This window comes from Emydura macquarii, unplaced genomic scaffold, assembly GCF_026122565.2.
Source record: "Emydura macquarii macquarii isolate MOO-44397 ecotype Brisbane River unplaced genomic scaffold, CSIRO-AGI_Emac_v2 contig_3122, whole genome shotgun sequence".
NCBI lineage: Eukaryota > Metazoa > Chordata > Testudines > Chelidae > Emydura > Emydura macquarii.
In genome coordinates, this window is record NW_027133259.1 from 4,166,054 (window position 1) to 4,186,405 (window position 20,352).

The 20,352-nt window shown below is 41.5% G+C and overlaps 1 protein-coding gene across 8 annotated transcripts in view; it reads left to right on the top strand.

The window, feature by feature from the left end:
* Nucleotides 1-1,002: 1,002 nt before the first annotated feature.
* VWF (von Willebrand factor) overlaps nucleotides 1,003-20,352 on the top strand; it is a 226,512-nt gene continuing 207,162 nt past the window's right edge. For 3 of the 8 annotated variants that reach the window (XM_067531091.1, XM_067531098.1, XM_067531099.1), the window contains exons 1-3: nucleotides 1,003-1,068; nucleotides 1,560-1,678; nucleotides 19,350-19,404. In XM_067531091.1, coding sequence (XP_067387192.1) covers nucleotides 19,350-19,404 — 55 coding nt within the window. In that variant the 5' untranslated portion in view covers nucleotides 1,003-1,068; nucleotides 1,560-1,678. Of the gene's footprint in view, nucleotides 1,095-1,559; nucleotides 1,679-14,735; nucleotides 14,869-16,552; nucleotides 16,641-19,349; nucleotides 19,405-20,352 lie in introns of those variants that run through there. The other 5 variants (XM_067531095.1, XM_067531097.1, XM_067531094.1 and 2 more) reach the window with 5 other exon arrangements.

Genomic DNA, 20,352 nt, shown 5'->3' on the forward strand with positions numbered 1-20,352 from the left:
ACAGTTCCAAGTCAATGAGAGCTGAGGGTACTCCGTAGGGTCCCAACCCTGCAAAGATTTACACAAGAGCTTAACTTTATTGTGACTGTGAGTATCCCACTGATGTCAGAGGAAACCCCAGTTCTATTGGGGAAATACCCAAAAAGTCCTTCATGGAAAATGAGACTTGATAGTCCTGATATTTCCACGGTTAAAAAGACCAAAAATCAACAAATAAAGAAACCACCCCCCAAAACCATTTGGAGGTTCATTTATACATAATAAAAATCCGACAAAAGACACAAGACTATTTTTTATTTCCAAATCTTCAGCAAAGCAAGAGGATTAGGTAAGTGTGATCAAAGGATGGGAAAGAGAGACAGTATACTTATTCCCTAGATACTACATCTGGATGGGGAAAATAGTGTCACTGTTCTAAAATAAACAGAGCTACCTTTTCTTGTTAAAGAAAATCTGCTTGTATCTGTCAGGCAATAAAGCTGTTTCTTTTCTACTCTATCCTTTGATGTGAAGATTTCTTAGACTTAAATATAAATAACTATTGGAAGCTACCACCTTCCTGTGCCTGAGACTTTCAGTTGCCAGCCTCTACTTGTCTGAGAGTTTCCAATATTATTTTTCAAAGACCTGCACTGTGAAGATGTCATATCCCTTGCTCATTGCTGCAGATACAGCTTTGGCTGTGCTGATTTGGGTCCTTACCTGTCTAAGGCCTTGTCTACACCAAAAGTTGTACTATTTTCACCATAGTGATAGGGTTAAAGTAGCACAGCCCTTATAATAAGGTGCTCAGCCCTTTGTAAGGGCTAAGGAAGCTGGAGCCAGTCAGTCCTGCTCTGTGGCAGAGAGCTTTTAATCACAGGTGTTTGACTCTGGTAGAGGGGAGGGTCAGAACCATCTGAGAAGGGGTCAGGTGACTGCCTGATGAACATCTGATCGCTATAATGACTTAATGGGTTCAGTTTGAAGAGAGTTATAAGGAACGGCTTGCCCTAGATGGGAGGGCACTGCTCCTAGCCAGATTGCCTGTAGGACTATTGAAGCACCACTAGGAGTAGGAAAACTCTGGTAAGGAAGCCCCAGCTCAGAGCAAGGTTAGCTGTTGCTGTTTTGTGGAACTATTTTGTTTTGGGGTTTGAAAATGATTGTTAGTGCAACCGGTAAATGGAGCTGTGAGGAAAAGGCCTGAACTGACTCTGGATGTGGTGTTTAGTCCTACCTGGGCTGGGGAGGCAGGCTAACAACCCCCCCCCCCCCTGTATTGATGCAGTTATATTGGTGTAAAAGTGCTTATACCTGTATAGTTTATTCCTGTATACTTAGGGGTAGAAGATATACAGATATAAGGCACCTTTATATTTGTACATCTGTGCATGCATGAAGGGATATAGCCAATTTTAACTCCTTTAGTTTAAAAAATAAATCATCCAATTGAAATATGTTCTTGATAGACAGAGTAAGCCTCAGTCTGTACTACTCATGTGGGACTTAATCTGGGCCCTCACTGTATTTGACTCTATAGATTTGCGACTGTGACAATGTCTCCCTTCTTTCTGCAGATCTCTGAAGGTGTTTATCAAAGCAAGAAGTGATATGGTGCCAGCCTTGGAGGTGATGTAAATGCTAGTGGAAGCTACACAGGAGTAAGATGTAACTTCCGTGCTGAGTGGATGGAAGGGTGAGGTTATAGTAAGAAAAGTGACATTTATGAAGGCCTAAGATTAAATGCCCCAAATCTTAATTAACGCAGAGTTAAAGTTGCCCACTGATGCCTCATGGACCTTCTGGAATGTGAAGAAGGGCTCAATTTAACCCTCTGAAAACAAAATTAAGTACATTCTACTCCCATAACACGTTCTTTGCTCTACCTTGTCTGAGTGATGCCCTACAGTGACAATAACAGACATGCTAGCGCTCTACGCTACAGCACACCTGAGCACTGTAGAACACCTTCTGATCTCTTCTTTGAAGCAAAACTTGGGTTTGAGTCAGCTGTCACAAACCGGAGATGCCTTCACTCCAGCACTGACCCTACTGCACACAAGCTGCCAGAAATTTGCAAAATGTTATCCCTGCTTGCCCTGAGGATTCCTATGGAGACTCTGCCTTTGTTTACCTCTCACAAAGTCTGGGAGACCACGGTCATGTATGCCCACATACCATGGGCAAGACCACTTTGTCTACCTTCACTGATCCAAACTACAGAACTCAGTGCTGAAATAAGGCATACTGGATCCCTCAAACTACACATGCACCTCTCCCCCTATCTCAGTATGTCTTCACTGCAGTTAAACATGGGTGGCTGGCCTGTGTTGGTCAGCTCAGGGCTCAGGCTGCAGGGCTGTAAAATTATGTTTCAGCTCAGGCTGGAGCCTGCACTCTGGGACTTTCCCCACTTGCGTGGTCTCAGTCTGAGCCCGAACATCTACACCACAGTTTTACAGCCCTGTGAGCCTCAGTCAGCTGACAGGGGCCAGCCACGGGTGTTTAATTTCAGTGTGGATGTACCCGCAGGGATGCCTCTGCCAACCTGCTCCAACTAATTGCTTCACCACTCAGTAGAACTGCACTTGAACACAGTGAAGGCAGCCAGAGTTCAGGCAGATAAACATTGGAATTCAAACACAAATAAGAATATCACATTCTCATAGTCCATCATATCTGGTTATTATATAGTGCTGTAGATGCTTCCTACAGTGACAGAAAACATTTTCCCATCGCTGTATTTAATTTTCCTCTACAGACGGTGGTAGCTAGGCCAACGGAGAACTCTTCCACCAACCTAGCTGCTTCTACAGCAGGTGTTAGGTTGGCATAGCTATGGTGTTTGGGGGTGTGATCTTGCAGCTTTGTTGACCTAACTTTTAAATGTAGACTTGGTCTAAGCTGCAGTGTGTTGTACAATTACTATAGAACACTGCAGTACTTTTCTTTTTTTCCCCCTGAGGGATGTGATTGCCCCATCTTAAGATAATAATGTGACACTGTTACCTAATGGATTGAGAAATAGTCCTCTTTGCAAGTCCCTTGTGAAGTAATAACTCTTAGTAAGTCACAGTAATTAGCTACAAAGAAGCAATTCACTTGCTCACTATTCTTACTTAGTAAAATATTTAGTTGGTTTAATGAAAGTATTTAATAACTTATGGCTATTTAGTTAATTGGCTAAGCATTTTACACTCAATTTGATGACTTTTCCCTTTGTTTTGTCTGCGATGCAATAACTTTTGAATGCCGCATCTGACCAGGGTCCCCCTTGAATCTGGCTAGCCAGCAGTTTTAAGCACCTCAAAATTGTGTCTGTAGATTGACGATCTGTCTGACTGCAACCATTAATACATTCCAGTATTACAATTCTTCCCATCTCAGCTCTGCTGATCCTCCCAATACAGTTTTAAAATGCTGACATTACAGCTGGCCAAAATTTTTCAGTGAATAGTAAATTTACTGAAAAATGCATATTTTGGGGCATCAAAACCATCTGTGAACTTGCAAATAGTTTTGGCTGAAAAAAGGAGATTTTTATCCTGAAAATGTCAAAATAGTTCATTTTGACCATCTTGAAATGAAACGTTTTGACTGTTCATTTCACGGTGTCATTTCATTTTGTTATTTATTTAGTTGTTTTACAAAAATACAAAAAGGTGGGGAAAAAAAAAAAACCCAAACTGGGATTTTAATTTAATTTTTTCTTCACGTTTTTTGTTTTGTTGTGGGTGTTTTTTGAGTTGAAACAACTTTCTTGTTTTGCTGAACCTGCTCCATCCCCCACAAAAAAATCAGTTTTGGTTTGAAATGAACTAATTTTTCTGGCTTTTTGGGTGGGCCCCCAAACTGAAAAATCAGTGATTTCTCAGCTCTAGTTGATGCCCTGAATAATTTATCTCCTGCACAGAATGAAAAGAAATAAGAATGGTGGGGGAGAAGTGGGGTAGAGCGAGCACACAGAGCATCCTGGTTTGGAGGAGAGAATGGGAGACAATATTATAGGGAGAGGGGGATATAAGGGAAACAGTTTCTGGTATGTGGTGGAGAGGGAATGGGGGGAAGGAGCATACAGAGCCCTGGCCGTGGTGGAAAATGGGGGTGCACAGAGCCCCTAATGTGGGAGGAAGAAAGGGGAGGCTTTCCCAGGAAGGAGGGGATGGGGGACGTTGCAGGCAGTCCCTGAAGTATAAGAGGATGAGGGGGTGGCACATGGAGAGCTTGTGCTGGAAGGAGGAATAGAAGGATGCAAGGAGCCCCTCGTGTGTAATGTATTTGGCCTATGCAAGCGATAGAGTGTGCAGCTCTCTAGTTTAAACAGTATAGTGTTTGCTGAGTTGTTACTAGGTCTGGTTTACATGATAGACCTATATTGGTATAACTGTGTGTGAAAAATCCACACCCCTGAGAGACGTAGTTATACCAACCTAAATCCCTGTATAGACAGTGGCATGTGGAGTGAACAGCTTCTCCCGTCAACATAGCTACCATCTCACAAGGAGGTGGATTAACTACACCAATGGGAGCAGCGGCGTAGGAGTGTCTCACTTAAGAACTACAAAAGCAGCACAGCTGTAGCGCTAGACGTGAAGACAAGCCTAAGTAATCTTGATAGGCTGGAGTTAAATAATTGTTCTTTCCAGCACAGGGTTTGTATAGTAATTATCATAATAATTTTCATAATATTGTCCCATCCATGCTCCCACTCCAGCTGCCTAGACGTGCCAGAATCTGCTGCAGTGATGCATTTTATGTCCCAAGTCTGATCGACACCCAGTTTTTGTACCCATTTAACTATTTGGGTTAGGGCTGTGACTTTTTTAACCCAAATGGTTAAACACTACAGCCCCTAGGGTGGGTGCAATAAAGTTTACTACATTTAGGGGAAAAAACTGTACTGATATAGGCACATTTCTACCCATGTAACTGCATCAATGCTAGGGGATTGGACTGCTGTAATTATACTCTCTTAAAACCAGTATAGACTAATCAGGGGTCCTATGTGCTCCAACAGCCAAAGTTTGGGCCCTCTGGGTGTTCCAGTTAGGAGTAGAAATCAGTGGTTGTCAGGAATTTCTTTGATGCAAAGAATTTTTTATGAAGCATGTACAAATTCCTGTGTTTCTGAATGCAGAAGGAATCAAATAGCAGGAAACAGCTTCTTTTGCTTACAGTAACAAGAGCACACTTTTCAGCCTGCACTCCTGGAGCAAAAACCTCTCCCAGCTTTCTTAGAGGGTCAATTACTGTGCTTTCAGCTGCTCCTTTCAGATTCTCTCTGTGTCTTGTCAGTTTCTTTGTTCTGCCTTTCTCTTTCTCTCCCCACACCCCAGAACCTCAATCTACCCAAAACAATATTAGCAAAATCTCCTGGGTGGGTTCACACACTCCATTTGTTTTAGTTGGGTTTACACGGCCAATCAGGTTAATTGAAGGGTGAGGTTCACACCTCTCCATTTCAATCCCATAGCAAGGTTTCACGGCCCTCATAACAATACAAATTAATAGTAATAAAAACTGCATGTCGACAGGTCCCTAGATGTGCTAAACATCTTGATGCAGTAGGACATTCCTCAGCAGAGTCATTGGTACATTTCCATTGGGATCTGTCTGTACTGAGGAGTGCAGTCAGAGGTCATGGGGCTGGATGATGCATCAAGATATGCCTCTGTACGTCAAGGAAGCTTTCACTTCCTCAAGGCACTAGTATCTTCCGAAGGCGTGGTCTACACTAGAAAAATAGGTCTGTTTAACTGTTTGTCAGGAGTGTGAAAAAACACCCCTGTGTGGCTTTAAGACAACCTGAGACCTGGTCTACACTGCCCTGCTGGGTTGACGTGAGATACGCTAGTTAAGTAATGCAACTAGCATATCTCACGTCAATATACTTATGTCTATGCAGCATGGCAGCTTCACAGTGCTACATCAATGGGAGAGCATCTCCCGTCAACACTACCTTCCACCTTTTGTGGATATAGACTAATTCAGTCAACGGGAGAGTGCTCTCCCATCGACTGAGCGGGTCTACACAGACCCACTCAGTCGATGCCACTGCATTGATGCCTGCTGCCATGGCAGTATAGACATGCCATAAGCCCCCATGTAGACAATGCTAGGACTGAAAAATTCCCTTGGGGAGGTGGATTACCTACCCCGACGGAGAACCCCTGCCATCAGTGTAGGCGATTTCTACAGTGAAGTGCTACAGTGGCACTGCTATACTGCAGTAGCTTTTCAAATGTAGAAAAGCCCTGAGCTGTGAAATATTTACTTATCGGACTGGATTGTGATGTTGCTAGATCACACATTCAGTTTGGAGGGTTAGACTGACAGTCAAACACACAAGCACTTTTTTTCTTTTTTTTCAAAAGAAGATTCTCATTAGATTAATGGGAAAGATCAAAAACTTAAACACACAAATCAGGAAATTGGCAATAAAGTGTTCCATGGCAGTGTTAACATGAGCATATTTTAGGACACATGTTTGACAGCAAAGTTACACTCAAAGCTCAGAAGAATGTCTAATTTCAATTTTGTAACGTCAGCACTTTTCTGGTAGGTCAATCAAAAAATCCAGGGCCAGGATTTTGTCACTTTTGCATAAATTAAAAATTACTAAAGGAATCTTCTTTGAAAATATATATATATTTAAAATCACCTTTGAGCAAAGATCAAGCATGGAAAATTTCAGACTAAAAAGTACTTTGCATAGGTATTAGCATACAAAGACAGGAATTACAAAGGAATCTGTTTTGCAATCAACTATGGTGGACATAACCTTTGGACACCATAACACTGCTTATGTGAATGTTAACATTTCCTGTGAGATTCTTAACTTCTAGGCTATGTCTACAGAACAAACAAAACCCAAACCCGGTGGCAGTGAGTCTTCGTGCCTAGGTCAACTGATCTGAGCACATGCCAAACAACAGTGTAGATGTTCCCAGCTCTGAGACTCTCCTCCTTTGCTGGGTTTCAAAGCCCAGGCTTCAGTCCAAGTGGGAAGGTCTACAGTGCTATCTTTAGCTCTTAGTGTGAGCTTGAGTCTGTTGACCTGGGTTCTTGAGACTCACTGTCGTGGGTGGGTTGGTTTGTTTTTGCTGTGTAGATGTGCCCGAAATGTCCTGATCTGGAGTCATTTAAATTCTCAGATTTGGTGTTAGATTAGTTGAGAGTGAGACCAGGATTTTCAAAAGTGACTAATGAGCTGGTTGCCTCAACTTTTGGGTGGCCAGTACGAGACACCTTAAAGGGACCTGATTACAGAGTGCAGATGGTCAGCACTTGCTGAAAATTGGGCTCCTTTAATGTGTCTCATGTTGGGGACTTGAAATTGCTAGTCACTTTTGAAAATTCTTGGCTACTTCTTTCCATTGAATAATAAAGGGTGGACTGGTTTGTATGTGTTTATATTCTATATATTATCCTTGAAACTTTCTTGGGTCATAATGATGTATTATGGTTGACTTAAAGGGATACAAAAGTATTAGCTTAGTAGCTGTGTGCATAGACCTGATGTATTTCCACAAGATGTTACAACAGGCAGTAAAGGATACTGAGCTTGTGTTGAAAAAGAAAGACGAAAAGGAAGTGAGGTGTGTGTGTGTGTGTGTGTGTGTGTGTGACTCCATTGCTGGATAGATACTCATGTGCTTGTGCAAGATACATGACATTTAGAAGCGTAAGTAGATGTATGACACAAAACATAATTGTTACCAGTACTTTGAAGATTTCAGAGTTATTTCTGAGCTATGTGAACATGAACATCATTACTATGTCAGGCCATTATTAAATTTGTATGATAAACTATATTTCATTGAATACTAAAAATGTACTTGTCTGGAAATGTGGCCTGAATCAAAAATCCAGATCCAAATATGAATTTTGAGGTTGTTCAAAAGCCAAACCTGAATCCAAATGTGAAATTCACAAAGTGCTCCTAGCTAAATGCAGCCCCTGAAGATTGGGAGTGTTTTTGGTGTTTGTTTGTTAAAATATTATATCCAGATATTATTTGGTTTTTAAATGCTGTATCCAATAGAAACTTTCGGTGAGTTTGAAATTCGAATTCAACCTTAGAATCAGATTTCATAAATTTGGGCCCAATGGCATGACATTTGCCCACTCATGATTTTAGCTGAGTTTTAGACCAGTCAGTGTTTTTTCTTTAAGTTCTAGCTTCCGGAATCAGGTGACTGTGAGAATCTCAGCTTTCATTTTTCTTAAAAGTAAGTTTCTGACCTTCATGGTTGAGAAGAAAAGCTTGAGAACGGGAATCCTAATGGCTGAAAAACCATAAACCAAAAAAACCCTTAAAATTATCCATAGAATCTCCTAATTTTAAAGCTAATCTCCTGATTTCAAGTGCAGTTTTGCAACATGAGCCTGTTGCTGCACTTTTTTAAGATATTGCAGAAAAAGAAGAAAAAATGCTTTTAAAGAAAGATTTGATGATAGCATAATGGTGCCGATTGTTCTCTGTGACCAACAAATATTTCTGGGACTTAATTGTCTTCCACAATGAGTAACATGCTCTGTCTTGTACTAGGATAAACCAGCATTTCAGAACAAGAACCATGTGATTTCTGCTTGGGAGTCTGTTTATTTATAAAGCATGCTGGTGCTCCTATCTCAGTATCAAGGAAATGAGCTGAACAGAAAGATTTTGTGTGGCTGGGATTTTTCTCTCTCAAAAGCAATACCTCTGTGGAAATAAAGCACTTGGGGTGAAATGCTGACTCCACTGCTGTCAATGCCCAAATTACCAGTGGCTTCAGTGGAGCCAGAAGTTCACCTTTGGCACACACTCTTGCTTTTGGAGATCTCTAAAATAGCCTTTCATCTCCCTGTAAACAGGAGTCTTTACACTTGGTTGTAAATCCTGGAACTGCTATATGCCTTTTATAAGGTTTCTCCCATATGGAAAGCCCATGACCTTAGAAATGGTTCAGTAGTACTCTGACCACAGAAGTCCCCTGTGGGACCTGATTCAGGAAAGCATTAAGTCAATGGGGCTAAGCATGTGCTTATAAGTGTTTTCCTGATTCAAGTCCTACGTGATGTGTAGTATTATCTGAAAGAGACTTCAGAGGCAAAGTCCTGCCTGGATTGAAGTCCCTGGCAAAACACCCATTGACTTCTGTGGCGCTGAGATTTCACCCAAAGTTTCTGTCCCTCTTTGGCAACACTTCGCTTGTCATGCTATTAATAAATTACTCTGAATATAGAGATTTTTCACGGAGATAGGGAGTGCAGAATATGTTGATACTATCGGTGAGGACACCTTTTCTGTTTTGGCTCAAAAAGATGAGCTGTGGAACGTATGTAGACAAACAGGGGTTCACATAATGTTTGTATCTGGATGATATTTTAGACCCCCAGATATTATCCAAATATCAACCCATTGTCTTCTCCTGCTCCTACATGGGATTCCCTCTCTCTAAGAAGTAACCTGAGCTGCTCACACCCTTTCTATTCTGAGCCTAATGATGGGGGAAATGAAGACAAGCCCTCCCTTGAGCAGGCTCCAAGCTCTCTGTTTACCTAAGATTGTTTTCTGGGGGTGCCTCCAGTCCTTGTCCCGCCCTCTGGACACTGGAGTCTTCAGGTATTAGATTTGCCAGGTGCTTGCATGGCCTGTAAATTCCTTGAACTCTGACTGTTATTGTAACAGGAATTACAAGATTGACAGGGTGTTGCTTAAGGAATTTACAGGGTTTCAGCCTCAGTCAGTGGTCTGTAGGCTCAGTTGTTTAAGAGTGATAAAAGGTCTTTCGTGATCAACATGCAGTTCACAGCCTTCGGCTCCTGTTAACTCTATATAAGCATCATATGTGGGTCTTGTAAGCTCCACAATAATAAGCCTTTACATTTCTTGAAGAGGGTCTTCTTGGCCTGCAGGGCTGATAAACTCTTCAGGCCTACTGCAGAGTTTCTAATATGTTAGAAAAACTGTTCAGCTCATGGAACTTAGAAACTACCCAAAGTGTTTCTACTAAGCAATAAGGTCCAGATTCAGATACAACTCACAGAACAAGGTACTCTTACTCACAAGGAGTCCCATTAACTGATGCAGCTGCACTGCTGTAAGCTCTCTAGTGTGGCTGCTTTAAGCCAATGGAAGAGAAAGCTCTCTCGTTGACTTAATTAATCCATCCCCAAGTAGCAGCAGTAGCTATGTTGGCAGGAGAAGCTCTCCCACTGACAAAGCGTGGTCCACACCAGCGCTTAGGTTGATGTAATTTATGTCGCTCAAGGGGTGGCTTATTCACACCCCTGAGTGACATAAATTATGCTGACATAAGTGGTAGCGTAGACATAGACTGGGACTGTTCAGTTTGGAAAAGAGATGACAAAGGGGAGATATGACAGATCTATAAAAAGCATGAATGGTATGGAGAAAGTGAATAAGGAAGTGTTATTTACCCCTTCACATAACACAGGGCTCACCAAATGAAATTAATAGGCAGCAGGTTTAAAACAAACAAAAGGAAGTACTTTTTCACACAAAGTCAAAATGTTGAATTCATTGCCAGGGGATGTTGTGAAGGCCAAAATTATAATGGGGCTCAAAAAAACTAGATAAATTCCTGGAGGATAGGTGCATTGATGGCTATTAGCCAAGATGACTGGGATGCAGCTATGCCTTTCTGATTCCCCGAAGCTGGGAATGGACGACGGGATGGATCACTTGATGATTGGCTGTTCTGTTCATTCCCTCTGAAGCATCTAGCATTGGCTGCTGTCAGAAGACAGGATACTGGGCTAGATGGACTATTAGTCTGACCTGTTCTTGTATTCTTAAACCCCTTGGGTGGGGTTTTGAAGGACTGCTTCTGCCAGATCTCATGTTAGAGCTGGGGTGATCCCTGGTTAACATGTTAGCACGAGTATGAGTTCTCTTATTGTTTTTAGTATGTTTTCTCTGTAATGCTTTTCTTAGGAATAAAATAGACTTCATAGGAAGTGCTCTGTGGTGCCTTATCATGGTAGGTAATTATATTGTTATTAGTCTCTGAAGAAAAAGCAAGCAGGCCTGTTTAGGCAGTCTCCTGCTGGGATAGCACAGTCTAATCAGGGGATTGAGCAACCTGGAAATACCTGGGTCAGAAGGGAGCGAAATACAAGCTTCTATTCAGAAGAGGAGATGACTGGGGGAACTGGAAGCCTAGAGGGAGTGTCCTTGCTGGATCATAGAGGGGAATACAGGTGCAGTTGAGTGGGAATTTCACAATCTGGCCCTAAACGCTTTGCATGGAACTACTTGCTTGCCTGTGGAGTGTAATTACTCTGTACCTACATTTGTTAGTCATTTAGTTTATAGCAGTACAAACTACCCAGGCTGTATCTACAGAGCGCATAAACCGTGCCAGGCCAATCCAGAAGTTTATAAACACCTCAGAGACCCCAGGGGTTTAAATGTTTGTAGTGAACAGCTACAGAAATAACACTGAACCCGACTCAGATATAGTCCTATGCTCTAGACCTCATAGCCCACATTTCCTGCTAGCGTAATTCCACTGAAGTCAGTAGCGTTCTGCCAGCAGAAGATTTGGCTTCATGTTGGGAACGAATGCATAGACAACCTTGTGAGATCGGAGGTTCCAAAATGAATGAGTTCACCAGAAGAAGTTTAACAAAACCCAACCCAGCTGCCATCAAACAACACAGCCATGCTTTCTTTTCCAACTTTCATACGTTAAAAACAAATTTATTTGATTTACCATAGGCTTCCCTGGAACAGTCTTCTCTGCCAAGAGACCACACACGCATAACATCATGCAGAAAGGAGGCTTTTTTCTAGAGGAAGTCAGAACTGGGCATAGAGTAGGCTGTTTTACAGCTTTAAATAGAGAGTCACTGCATCGGCGTCAAAATTATTTGTCTTTCTAACAGCTGTTCCCAGACTGCGCCCTGCCCAGAGCTGACCTGAGGTGTGTGTGTCATTGCGATATAATCTGAGGGGTACAGACCTTTCGTGGTATAGGTTTTTAGGTCAGAATTGACGGCTATGATGATTTCAGCTGATCTCCTGTGTAATGCATGCTATGCAATTTCAGACAGATTGAAATGACCTTGCTAGACACCCATAATAAAAAGGGAGCAATCCTAGTGCTCTTTTCTGCTTACTCTTGGAGTGGCACTTTCTCTCTCCCAGCCATTCCCTAATGCCGCTGCTTTGCTCTGTTTCTAGTCCTCTGCCCAGCCACTAAGAGGCTGATGCCCATGTTCTAGACATTCCCATTTGCTGCTGCTTCTGTCTCTGAGATTATACTGGAAAAAATCTGTCCCTGTGTAGATAAGGTGTGTATCTAACCCCTCTTGGTCCCTTTGTGTTGTGTCTCTGCCCTAACAGGTGTTCAAATGACACCCCAATTTAGTTTAATCATTAGCATGCTATTACTTTGCATCCACTACCAGATCGTTAACAAAAAGTTAAATAACATCAGTCCTAATGCCAGTTGCTGTGGTACTGCACTGATACCCATTACTTAGAACACGTTGTCTTTTCCAGTACTCTTTTTTATCATCCTTAAGCTAGCTGTCAATTCACATACCAGGTCTTGCTTTCAAGCCGTTATTTTTAAAATAAAATTTAAGAGAAAACTATTAAGAGCCGATTTTTTCCTATTGTATAAAATAAGTGTAGTTCCTACCATGCTAACATTTATAAACAAACCTCAGGTCTACGCAAACATCACCATGCTTCATGTTGGAACAGTACACAATAACAATCAGTAAATGTGCTCTTTAATTATCACTTCCTTTCTTATGGGAAAATTGAGTCAAAGGCAAAACAAAGGAAGTTTGCCATGTGTCAAGCTCAGTTAGCTATTTTCTTTGCTGGTGTCTCTTCTTAATGTATCTAGCACATTTAACAGGTTTCAACATGTCTAGCACACCTTAACTAATTCTTCCAGGTGAGCACTAGGCATCACAAAATGTTCCATTAGTGTTGACTGAGGCTCTGATTCTGAACTGAAAATGGAAGAGGCCATTGAGGGCAGCTGTAGCCGTCTGTGCACAATCAACGGCAGGATCCAGATGAAATTCCTGTCCACAGTGTCTTTTTGTTTATTTCACAGAGAGAAGAAGAGGCTGCCATATTGTTTTGGAGCTTCAGGTGGAAAGGGGAGGTAGATTATGTCAAAAGCATTTAGAAACACCACCTCAAAAGCTATTAAAGGAAAACTCCAGACATGTGTCACAATTTGAGGATCACATAATCCTGTATCAGAAAGAATAACATTGGATTGTTTTTAATTTAAAAGAAATCATCATGTTACAGCATAAAAGCCAAGAAATGTTCCATTTTTAAGAACCTCAAACCCTGTTTGGAGTGAGTGCCAAACAAAAGGATAGATACAATAATTATATAGTCATTGGCTTCCATGCTGAAAGGTTTACATATGGGAAGAAATCATCTGAAAGCAAACATTGAAAGGGTCACACCTTCTTGGGAGTGAATCGGAGAAGGTGGTGACAACCCTTCACCATTCCTGATCTCACTGAAGATTCCAGTGCTTCCTCCCCATGTTTCACAAGGGTTTGGGAACATCTGTCCAGAGTCCCCTAAATCTCCATGTCTAAGAATTGTGGCATACAATGCACACTCCCATGTAGAACCACCAATAAAAATGTTGAGAAGAACTAAGATAAAAATGTTTCACTGGAGTCCCTCTAACACCCTAAAACAATATTATACTACTCCCCTTTAAAGAAATTCAAATATGAGACAGACTGGAAATGAACAATTAAGGAATCCAGCCCGTTTTCCCACTGCTGTATAGCCCTCTACCATTTACTGTAGTACTGTGGTGATATGTAAACTGTGTTAAAATTACAAGCTATCACTTTAAGTTTGTAAGGGGTTTTCTTGTTCTGCCTGCAGTCCAGACAGCTCTTCAAGGAAGTGCATAACTTCTGGTCCTTCCCTAATCGGTTTGTCACACTTTAGACCCTTTGGGTGAAATGCTGTTCTCGTTGAAGTCAATGGCAAAACTTTCATTGACGTTATCAGTGCCAGAATTTCACCCTTTGTACTTACCCACTTTGGTATCTTTTGACATTTGCTTTTCTGTGGTGCGGGTGATGCAAGCCGCCATTTGTGCTTTCTTCTCTGTTGTTCCTTTGCTTGAAATACCCTCTTAGAATTAGTCCATAAAGCGTCAGGCTGTATTGACTTTTCCATGCATCCTGTCTCTTCCTGAGGACAGAAAAGTTTCGTGAGCAGAGGAGGGGTCCTTCCAGGGGGGCTCCATTGGAGCCGTAGAAGTCACATTGGACCTACACTGGAAGGTAGCATGGGGGCAGGGCACCAAGGGACTGAATTGCAGTGGAAGTACAGAGCCTCCACACAAGATGGCCTTGTCTTCCCACAGACACTCTGCAATCCACCCACATCATAATAGGCCTGCAGGGATGCAGCTTTTCAGTGGGATGGGATTGGGGGCAAACCTCGTGCTGATGGGAAAATGTGGAGGCCTCAGGGTAAGCAAGGTCTGAATAGCTCTCCCCTGCTCAGCCAGCTGAAAGGTGGGGAGCTTTATTTGCATGGGCTCTGTATCTGCATAAACACACCCTAGGTGCTGAGCATGATGGGAAATGGTCAGTCTGGCTGGCATTGGGTTACAAATCACGTTAGTGTTAACTGCAGGGGTGAGAAAATGTTGTCCCCCTTTTGTATTAACAAATGGCAGCAGAACTGTGCGTAGCCATTTCTGATGGAAGATTCACTCTCACCTGAACAGAATTCAACAAAGGAGGTGTTCGAATGTCAGAGAGCTGCAGGGAGAAGATGTGATCTTCCTGGTGGGGTTGCATTAACCCTGACCCAGGGCTGACTGCAGGCATGGATTGACTATCCTGTCCCACTGTTAAAAGGTAAAATTAATTATTCCTTTTGGAGTCTTTTGTTTGTTAAAAGCAGGGACAATGCTCCTATGTCAGCAGAAGATTTTCCATGAACTAGGAGCTGAAATTGCTAGAGCTGGAGTTGCTAAAGAACTGGGGGACCTTGAAAGACTGATAGCCAGCAGAGGGGGCTGGTCGTGCCCTGTGTCTGGCGGGAGCCAGCAATGGGGACTAGTTGCATCCTTCGACCGAGTGGTGGACAGTGCAACTACTATGGTCAGTAGGGCAGGGGAAAGGGAGAAGGGAGAGGCGAAGGACACAACCCATGTACCCTGGAGTGGGGTGGGTTCTGCTCATTGTGTTTATGAATTCTGATTGCACTGTTTTCCCAAACCAGTGCCATGTTACTTCCTTCCTTTTATTAAAAGGTTTACTTTCTATACGCAGACTATGCTTGCCTTTTGGGGGCACCCAGGAGATAGTGTGTGATTTTCTAGGTAACTGGGTCAGAGCTCAAGCCGGTTTGGTGTTGTGTCATTGACAGGAACCCCTAGATATAGAACCCAGCCCTTGCTGCTGCCGACTTTGTCTGGCAGAAAGGTTATATGAGTAAGAAAATCCTGGTGGAGTTTCCCTCCCTAAAAGTCTTTTTTTGGCTTTTCATGCAGGAGGGAATGATTTGGGCCATTTTATTTTTGCTCCGTAAATATTACCTGGCTCTGTAAAGCAGATTGCACAAAATAGGTTGCACAAAATGAGGTGGGTATCACTAACAATGTTTATAGCGTCACAAACTAATAAGAGAAATTCAGTAAGTAATAATAAAAGTAGTCAAATGGGGTGTCTCAAGGAGTAAGCTGATCACCTGTTAGGGTTAGAAAGAAATTTGCCGTGATGAAATGATGATGCCTTTGTTTTCTTTGTACAGTCTCTTGCTATTTCTAAGAACGGAGTGCAGAGACAGCAGCTATTTTTCAGAGTTGCTGAAGCTTGTTCACAACTCACACATTCTCCCTCTCTCTCTGTGTGCTGTCTCCTGGAGACTTTCCTTTTGTTCTTTCATATTGTTATTTTTCAAAGTTCAAAGTAAGTCCCTGATCCTGCAAACTCTTATACCTTGGTTTAACTTTACACACACATGGTGTTCCATTGGAACAATGCACATAATTAATGATAAGCATGCGCATACAAGTTTGCAGGCTCACATTGTAAGTAATTTGGACTACAGGTACATGGCTGGTGTTTTTTGTTTGAGGGAAAAAGGAACACTAAATTGCAAAAATTGTTTTGTAAATGATTTTTCCCACTTTGCTTTAAAGTATCAGATTGGCCTTTCATGGTGGCAGGATGAAGTACTAGATGGATCAGTGATCTGTTATGGTATGGCAGCTCTGATGTTCCTGCGTCAGTACACTTTCAAGTATTTAAGTTGCCTTATTTGCTTGACCAGTGAGGTTTCTCACACACAAATGTAAAACACATTTCAAAGGCTTATCTGTCATGTAAGTATTTCATACAATTTCCCCTCATTGTTTCTTTTTGGCAATTAAGACAACTGATTTACATGATAGTGCTTTACCACTATTGTGTTGAGAATCAGACGGATGCAACATTCACCCGTTATCTTTCCTCTTAAACGGACAAGAGTTCCTGGCTTATATAAAAAACAAAAAAAATTCAGTCCCAGTTTGTTCCAGTCCAGCCTTTTGAAGGAGACGGAAACCATGGCCTCTTAGACTAAAGCTGACTATCTGAGAAGTTGATTTTTTTTCGTATGCAATTGAACTTCTGCACAGAAAAAGGTATATTTATTTCTTATGAACCAGATTATAAAATTGCACAGGGTGGGTCACTGAACTGATATAACTGATGTGTATTTCTTTGTTAATGGTAATTTTGCTATGAGAGTTAAGGTAGAGTTTAGAAGCAGACTGGACTGGGTTTTTTTAAGTCAGAGATTCGTGTTTTTTTAATATCACTTTGCATTTGGCTTGTTTTGCTTTTGTTTTGTGTTTTGTTTTTTACATAACTTTGTTCTTTCTTGCTGGTACTTAAAATGAAGGTGATAATAAAGAAATTCAATAGAAGATTAAATCAAAGTAGTAATATAATCCACAAACATGCTGATTAAATGTATATAAATGCGTTTGATCTAATCAGTTCTATTGTTCCCTTATTTTACTCTCTTCTGTTTCAGTTCTCATGCTGTGTCCATCATTGTGGTACCTTACAGTACCTGTATCTTTATAAGCACCAGCCACATCACATACACTACATCTTTCAACAGGTCCTTCTTTTCTTTTTTGTAAATATAGTGAGGCAAGTTCTGCACTCAATTAAACAGGTGTGACTACTATTGACTTCAATGGGAGTTAGACCAAGGTAACTGAAGTCAGTGGAAATTGTGTCCGTGTTAATTGAGAGCAGAATATGGTCCCTTGGGTATGCCCCATTATCAAGGGCTTTCCTTGCTGATTTCTTTTACAGAAATTGGGGTATGATTTAGTGGATCCAATATATTGGATACGAATGTATCTAAGGTAGAGCTGGGCAGAAAATGCAAATCCCTTCCCATGAAAAAAATTGTGGCTTTGAATTATTTTTTCCATTCAGAATTGAGAGAAAAAGTCAAGAGTGCAAAATGTTATTTCAGGAAAACATAACCAGAAACATTCTTTTGATTCTCCTGAAACAGAATTTTTCAGCTTGATGGCTGCCTTGGAAGGCTCTTGTCAATTTAACTTTCTCACACAGGCAGAACATGATATTGACAAAAGCATTCCAGTCAGGCAGCTGGAGGGAGCCACCATTTACATTTTCCTGACAGAAAACTGGATTTTTTTTTCAACAGAATTGAAATTTTTCCACAGAAAACTTAATTTTTTGGAAAAGGGCATTTTTTTTCAGAATGATTTTCTAACAGGAAATTTACAGTCAGCTACAATCTGAGCTCCTAAAGGGGCTTGTTTGAAAATTGAGTGCATTCAGCTGTATCCTATAACTCATCTAACCTATCTATGTAGAATTTCACACTGCTCTCATATATTACCTGGTAACCCAACATCACAAAATGTATTCTTAGCTGTTCTTATAGGTGCACTTCATATATTTTTTATCATCTTTATTGCACTGGCTGTGCGGTAAGTGGTTTATAGCAATAGAGAAAGCAAAGGTGAAACACAAAGCAAATGGAAAAACTCCCATTGAGTTTGGTGGAGCCAGGATTTCACCACAGCTCTCTGCCCTGTTCAAACTTACCTCAGTGGACAGATCCCTGTGTGTGTAATGGAGCACAAATGTACCCAGTGGGGCTCTGCATAGTTGTATTGTAAGTGTTTGCATGCATGGAGCAGTTTGCTGGAGCCAGGGCCTTTATATATACCATTCTTCCCCTGAGGTAATATCGTTTATGGTCCAATGAAAGATATTACCTCAACCACCTTGTCTTTCTAATATCCTGGGACCAACTCAGCTACAACAACACTGCAATTCTCTGCCTGAAGCATTAGCTGGATAAGACTGAACTTGATAAGTTTATGGAGGGGATGGTATGATGGGACAGCCTTATTTGCAATTGACTGATCTTTGACTACAAGCGGTAAATATGCCCAATGGTCTGTGATGGGACGTTAGATGGGGAGGGTTCCGAGTTACTACAGAGAATTCTTTATTGGGTGTCTGGCTGGTGAGTCCTGCCTACATGCTCAGGGTTTAGCTGATTGCCATATCTGAGGTCGGGAAGGAATTTTCCCCCCAGGTCGATTGGCATAGGCCCTGGAGGTTTTTCACCTGCCTCTGCAGCATGGGGCACAGGTCACTTGCTGGTTTATTCTCTGTACCTTGAAGTCTTTAAATCATTATATGAGGACTTCAATAACTCAGTCATAAGTTAGCGGTCTATTACAGGAGTGGGTGGGTGAAGTTCTGTGGCCTGCTTTGTGCAGGAGGTCAGACTAGATGATTATAATGCTCCCTTCTGACCTTAAGGTCTATGAGTAAATCCTTCAGTAATGGCTATAGATCCTAACAAGGCCTAGCTGGCTCTTATGGTCTGGTGGATTAATTTTATTTTTGCTGAGCTTTCCAATAGTTGGGTATTTAAAAATTTGTATTGAAGGTTTTTAATTTTTGTAATAATTTGTAACAATTGTTATGTGAGGTGTATAGAGCCTGAGGCAGGCACCAGCTAAATTAGAATCACACGAACATCCCATACCTCTGATGCAGATAGCCCATGGTGCCTGCTGAGAACAGAAGATGCATTATTTTTCAGAGTACATGCTTAAGAAAAGATATTATGTATTTGTAGGTGATACTGAAAGAGAGACAGTCATGAAAGACCATTTCAATTTCAATTTTCAGCATGAAGTCGAGCCTCAAACTAATACAAAGAAATTCAGGTAGAAAATGGACCCTTGATGAGAATCAAAATGAGCCTGGAAAACTAGCTTCCAAATCTCAATGTGTTAAATATTGACAATGAACATTTTTAACCTCTTTTATTTTAATAGATGATCTGCTTCACAGTCCTGCTAATACAGTTAGCTCTGCCCATTGTAACAACAGGTAGGAATGCACATTGTTTCTAATACTGAAGCATATTGAATTTTTTATTTCCTTTACAATAATCTTTTTATTCCTTATATAGTCCTGCAGACCTTCCCCAGGCAACAATCCCTGCAGCGCAAAGACATGAAGAGGACTGTTATCTATTGCCTTTATTCTGCAATAAGTGTAGTGTCGGCAAAACACTGCTCTCCCTTGGACTCCTGTTGAAATCAATGGACTGAAATGAACAGACCCCTTGCCCATGTGTGATGCCCCATTGATTTTAATGGGACTCTCTGCTGGCCTAGATGTTTGACTCCATGGAACTCACTGCAAGATCAGGGCCTAAAGTAGAAATAAGGAGAAAAAGCAATTCCAATTTGGATCTCAAGATACTTAATGTATTGGATACGAGAATCTCGCTGTTACCTAATTTCTGTAGATTGTTGGTCTGTGCTATGCGCTAAGTCAATGTTTTCAAACTTGTTGACTAGGAGTTTCAGCTGTTCAGCGCTTCCTAAAATCAAGCCACTTAGGCCTGGATCCTGCAAGTTACAATGTTAAGGTTGACCCTTGAATCCATGCAGAGCCATTAAAATCAGTGGGGGTCCTACCATGTAGTAACTTGCAGGGCTGGGGCCTTATTTAATTGCCTAAATGTGGACTTAGGGTGATGAACTTTAAGCACCAAAGTTAGAAAATGTTGACCTACCCTAATAGGCGCTACCCAACGAAGTATTTCAGGACAGCAAATACAAAAGGGGCACGGATACAGCCAAAGTAAATTCATATTGAAATTGGAAAAGACAGTCAGTGAAAAGCATTTGCATAACTTGGCCAGCTGTGTGCTTATCTGCACCATTTGAGTCACCTGGGGAATAACTGAGGCTAGGGATTGGGCCCAGAATGTTTGCAGCTGGGACCTTCCCTTGGTGTGCATACTGTACACAGCCACCTCTGCTTGTC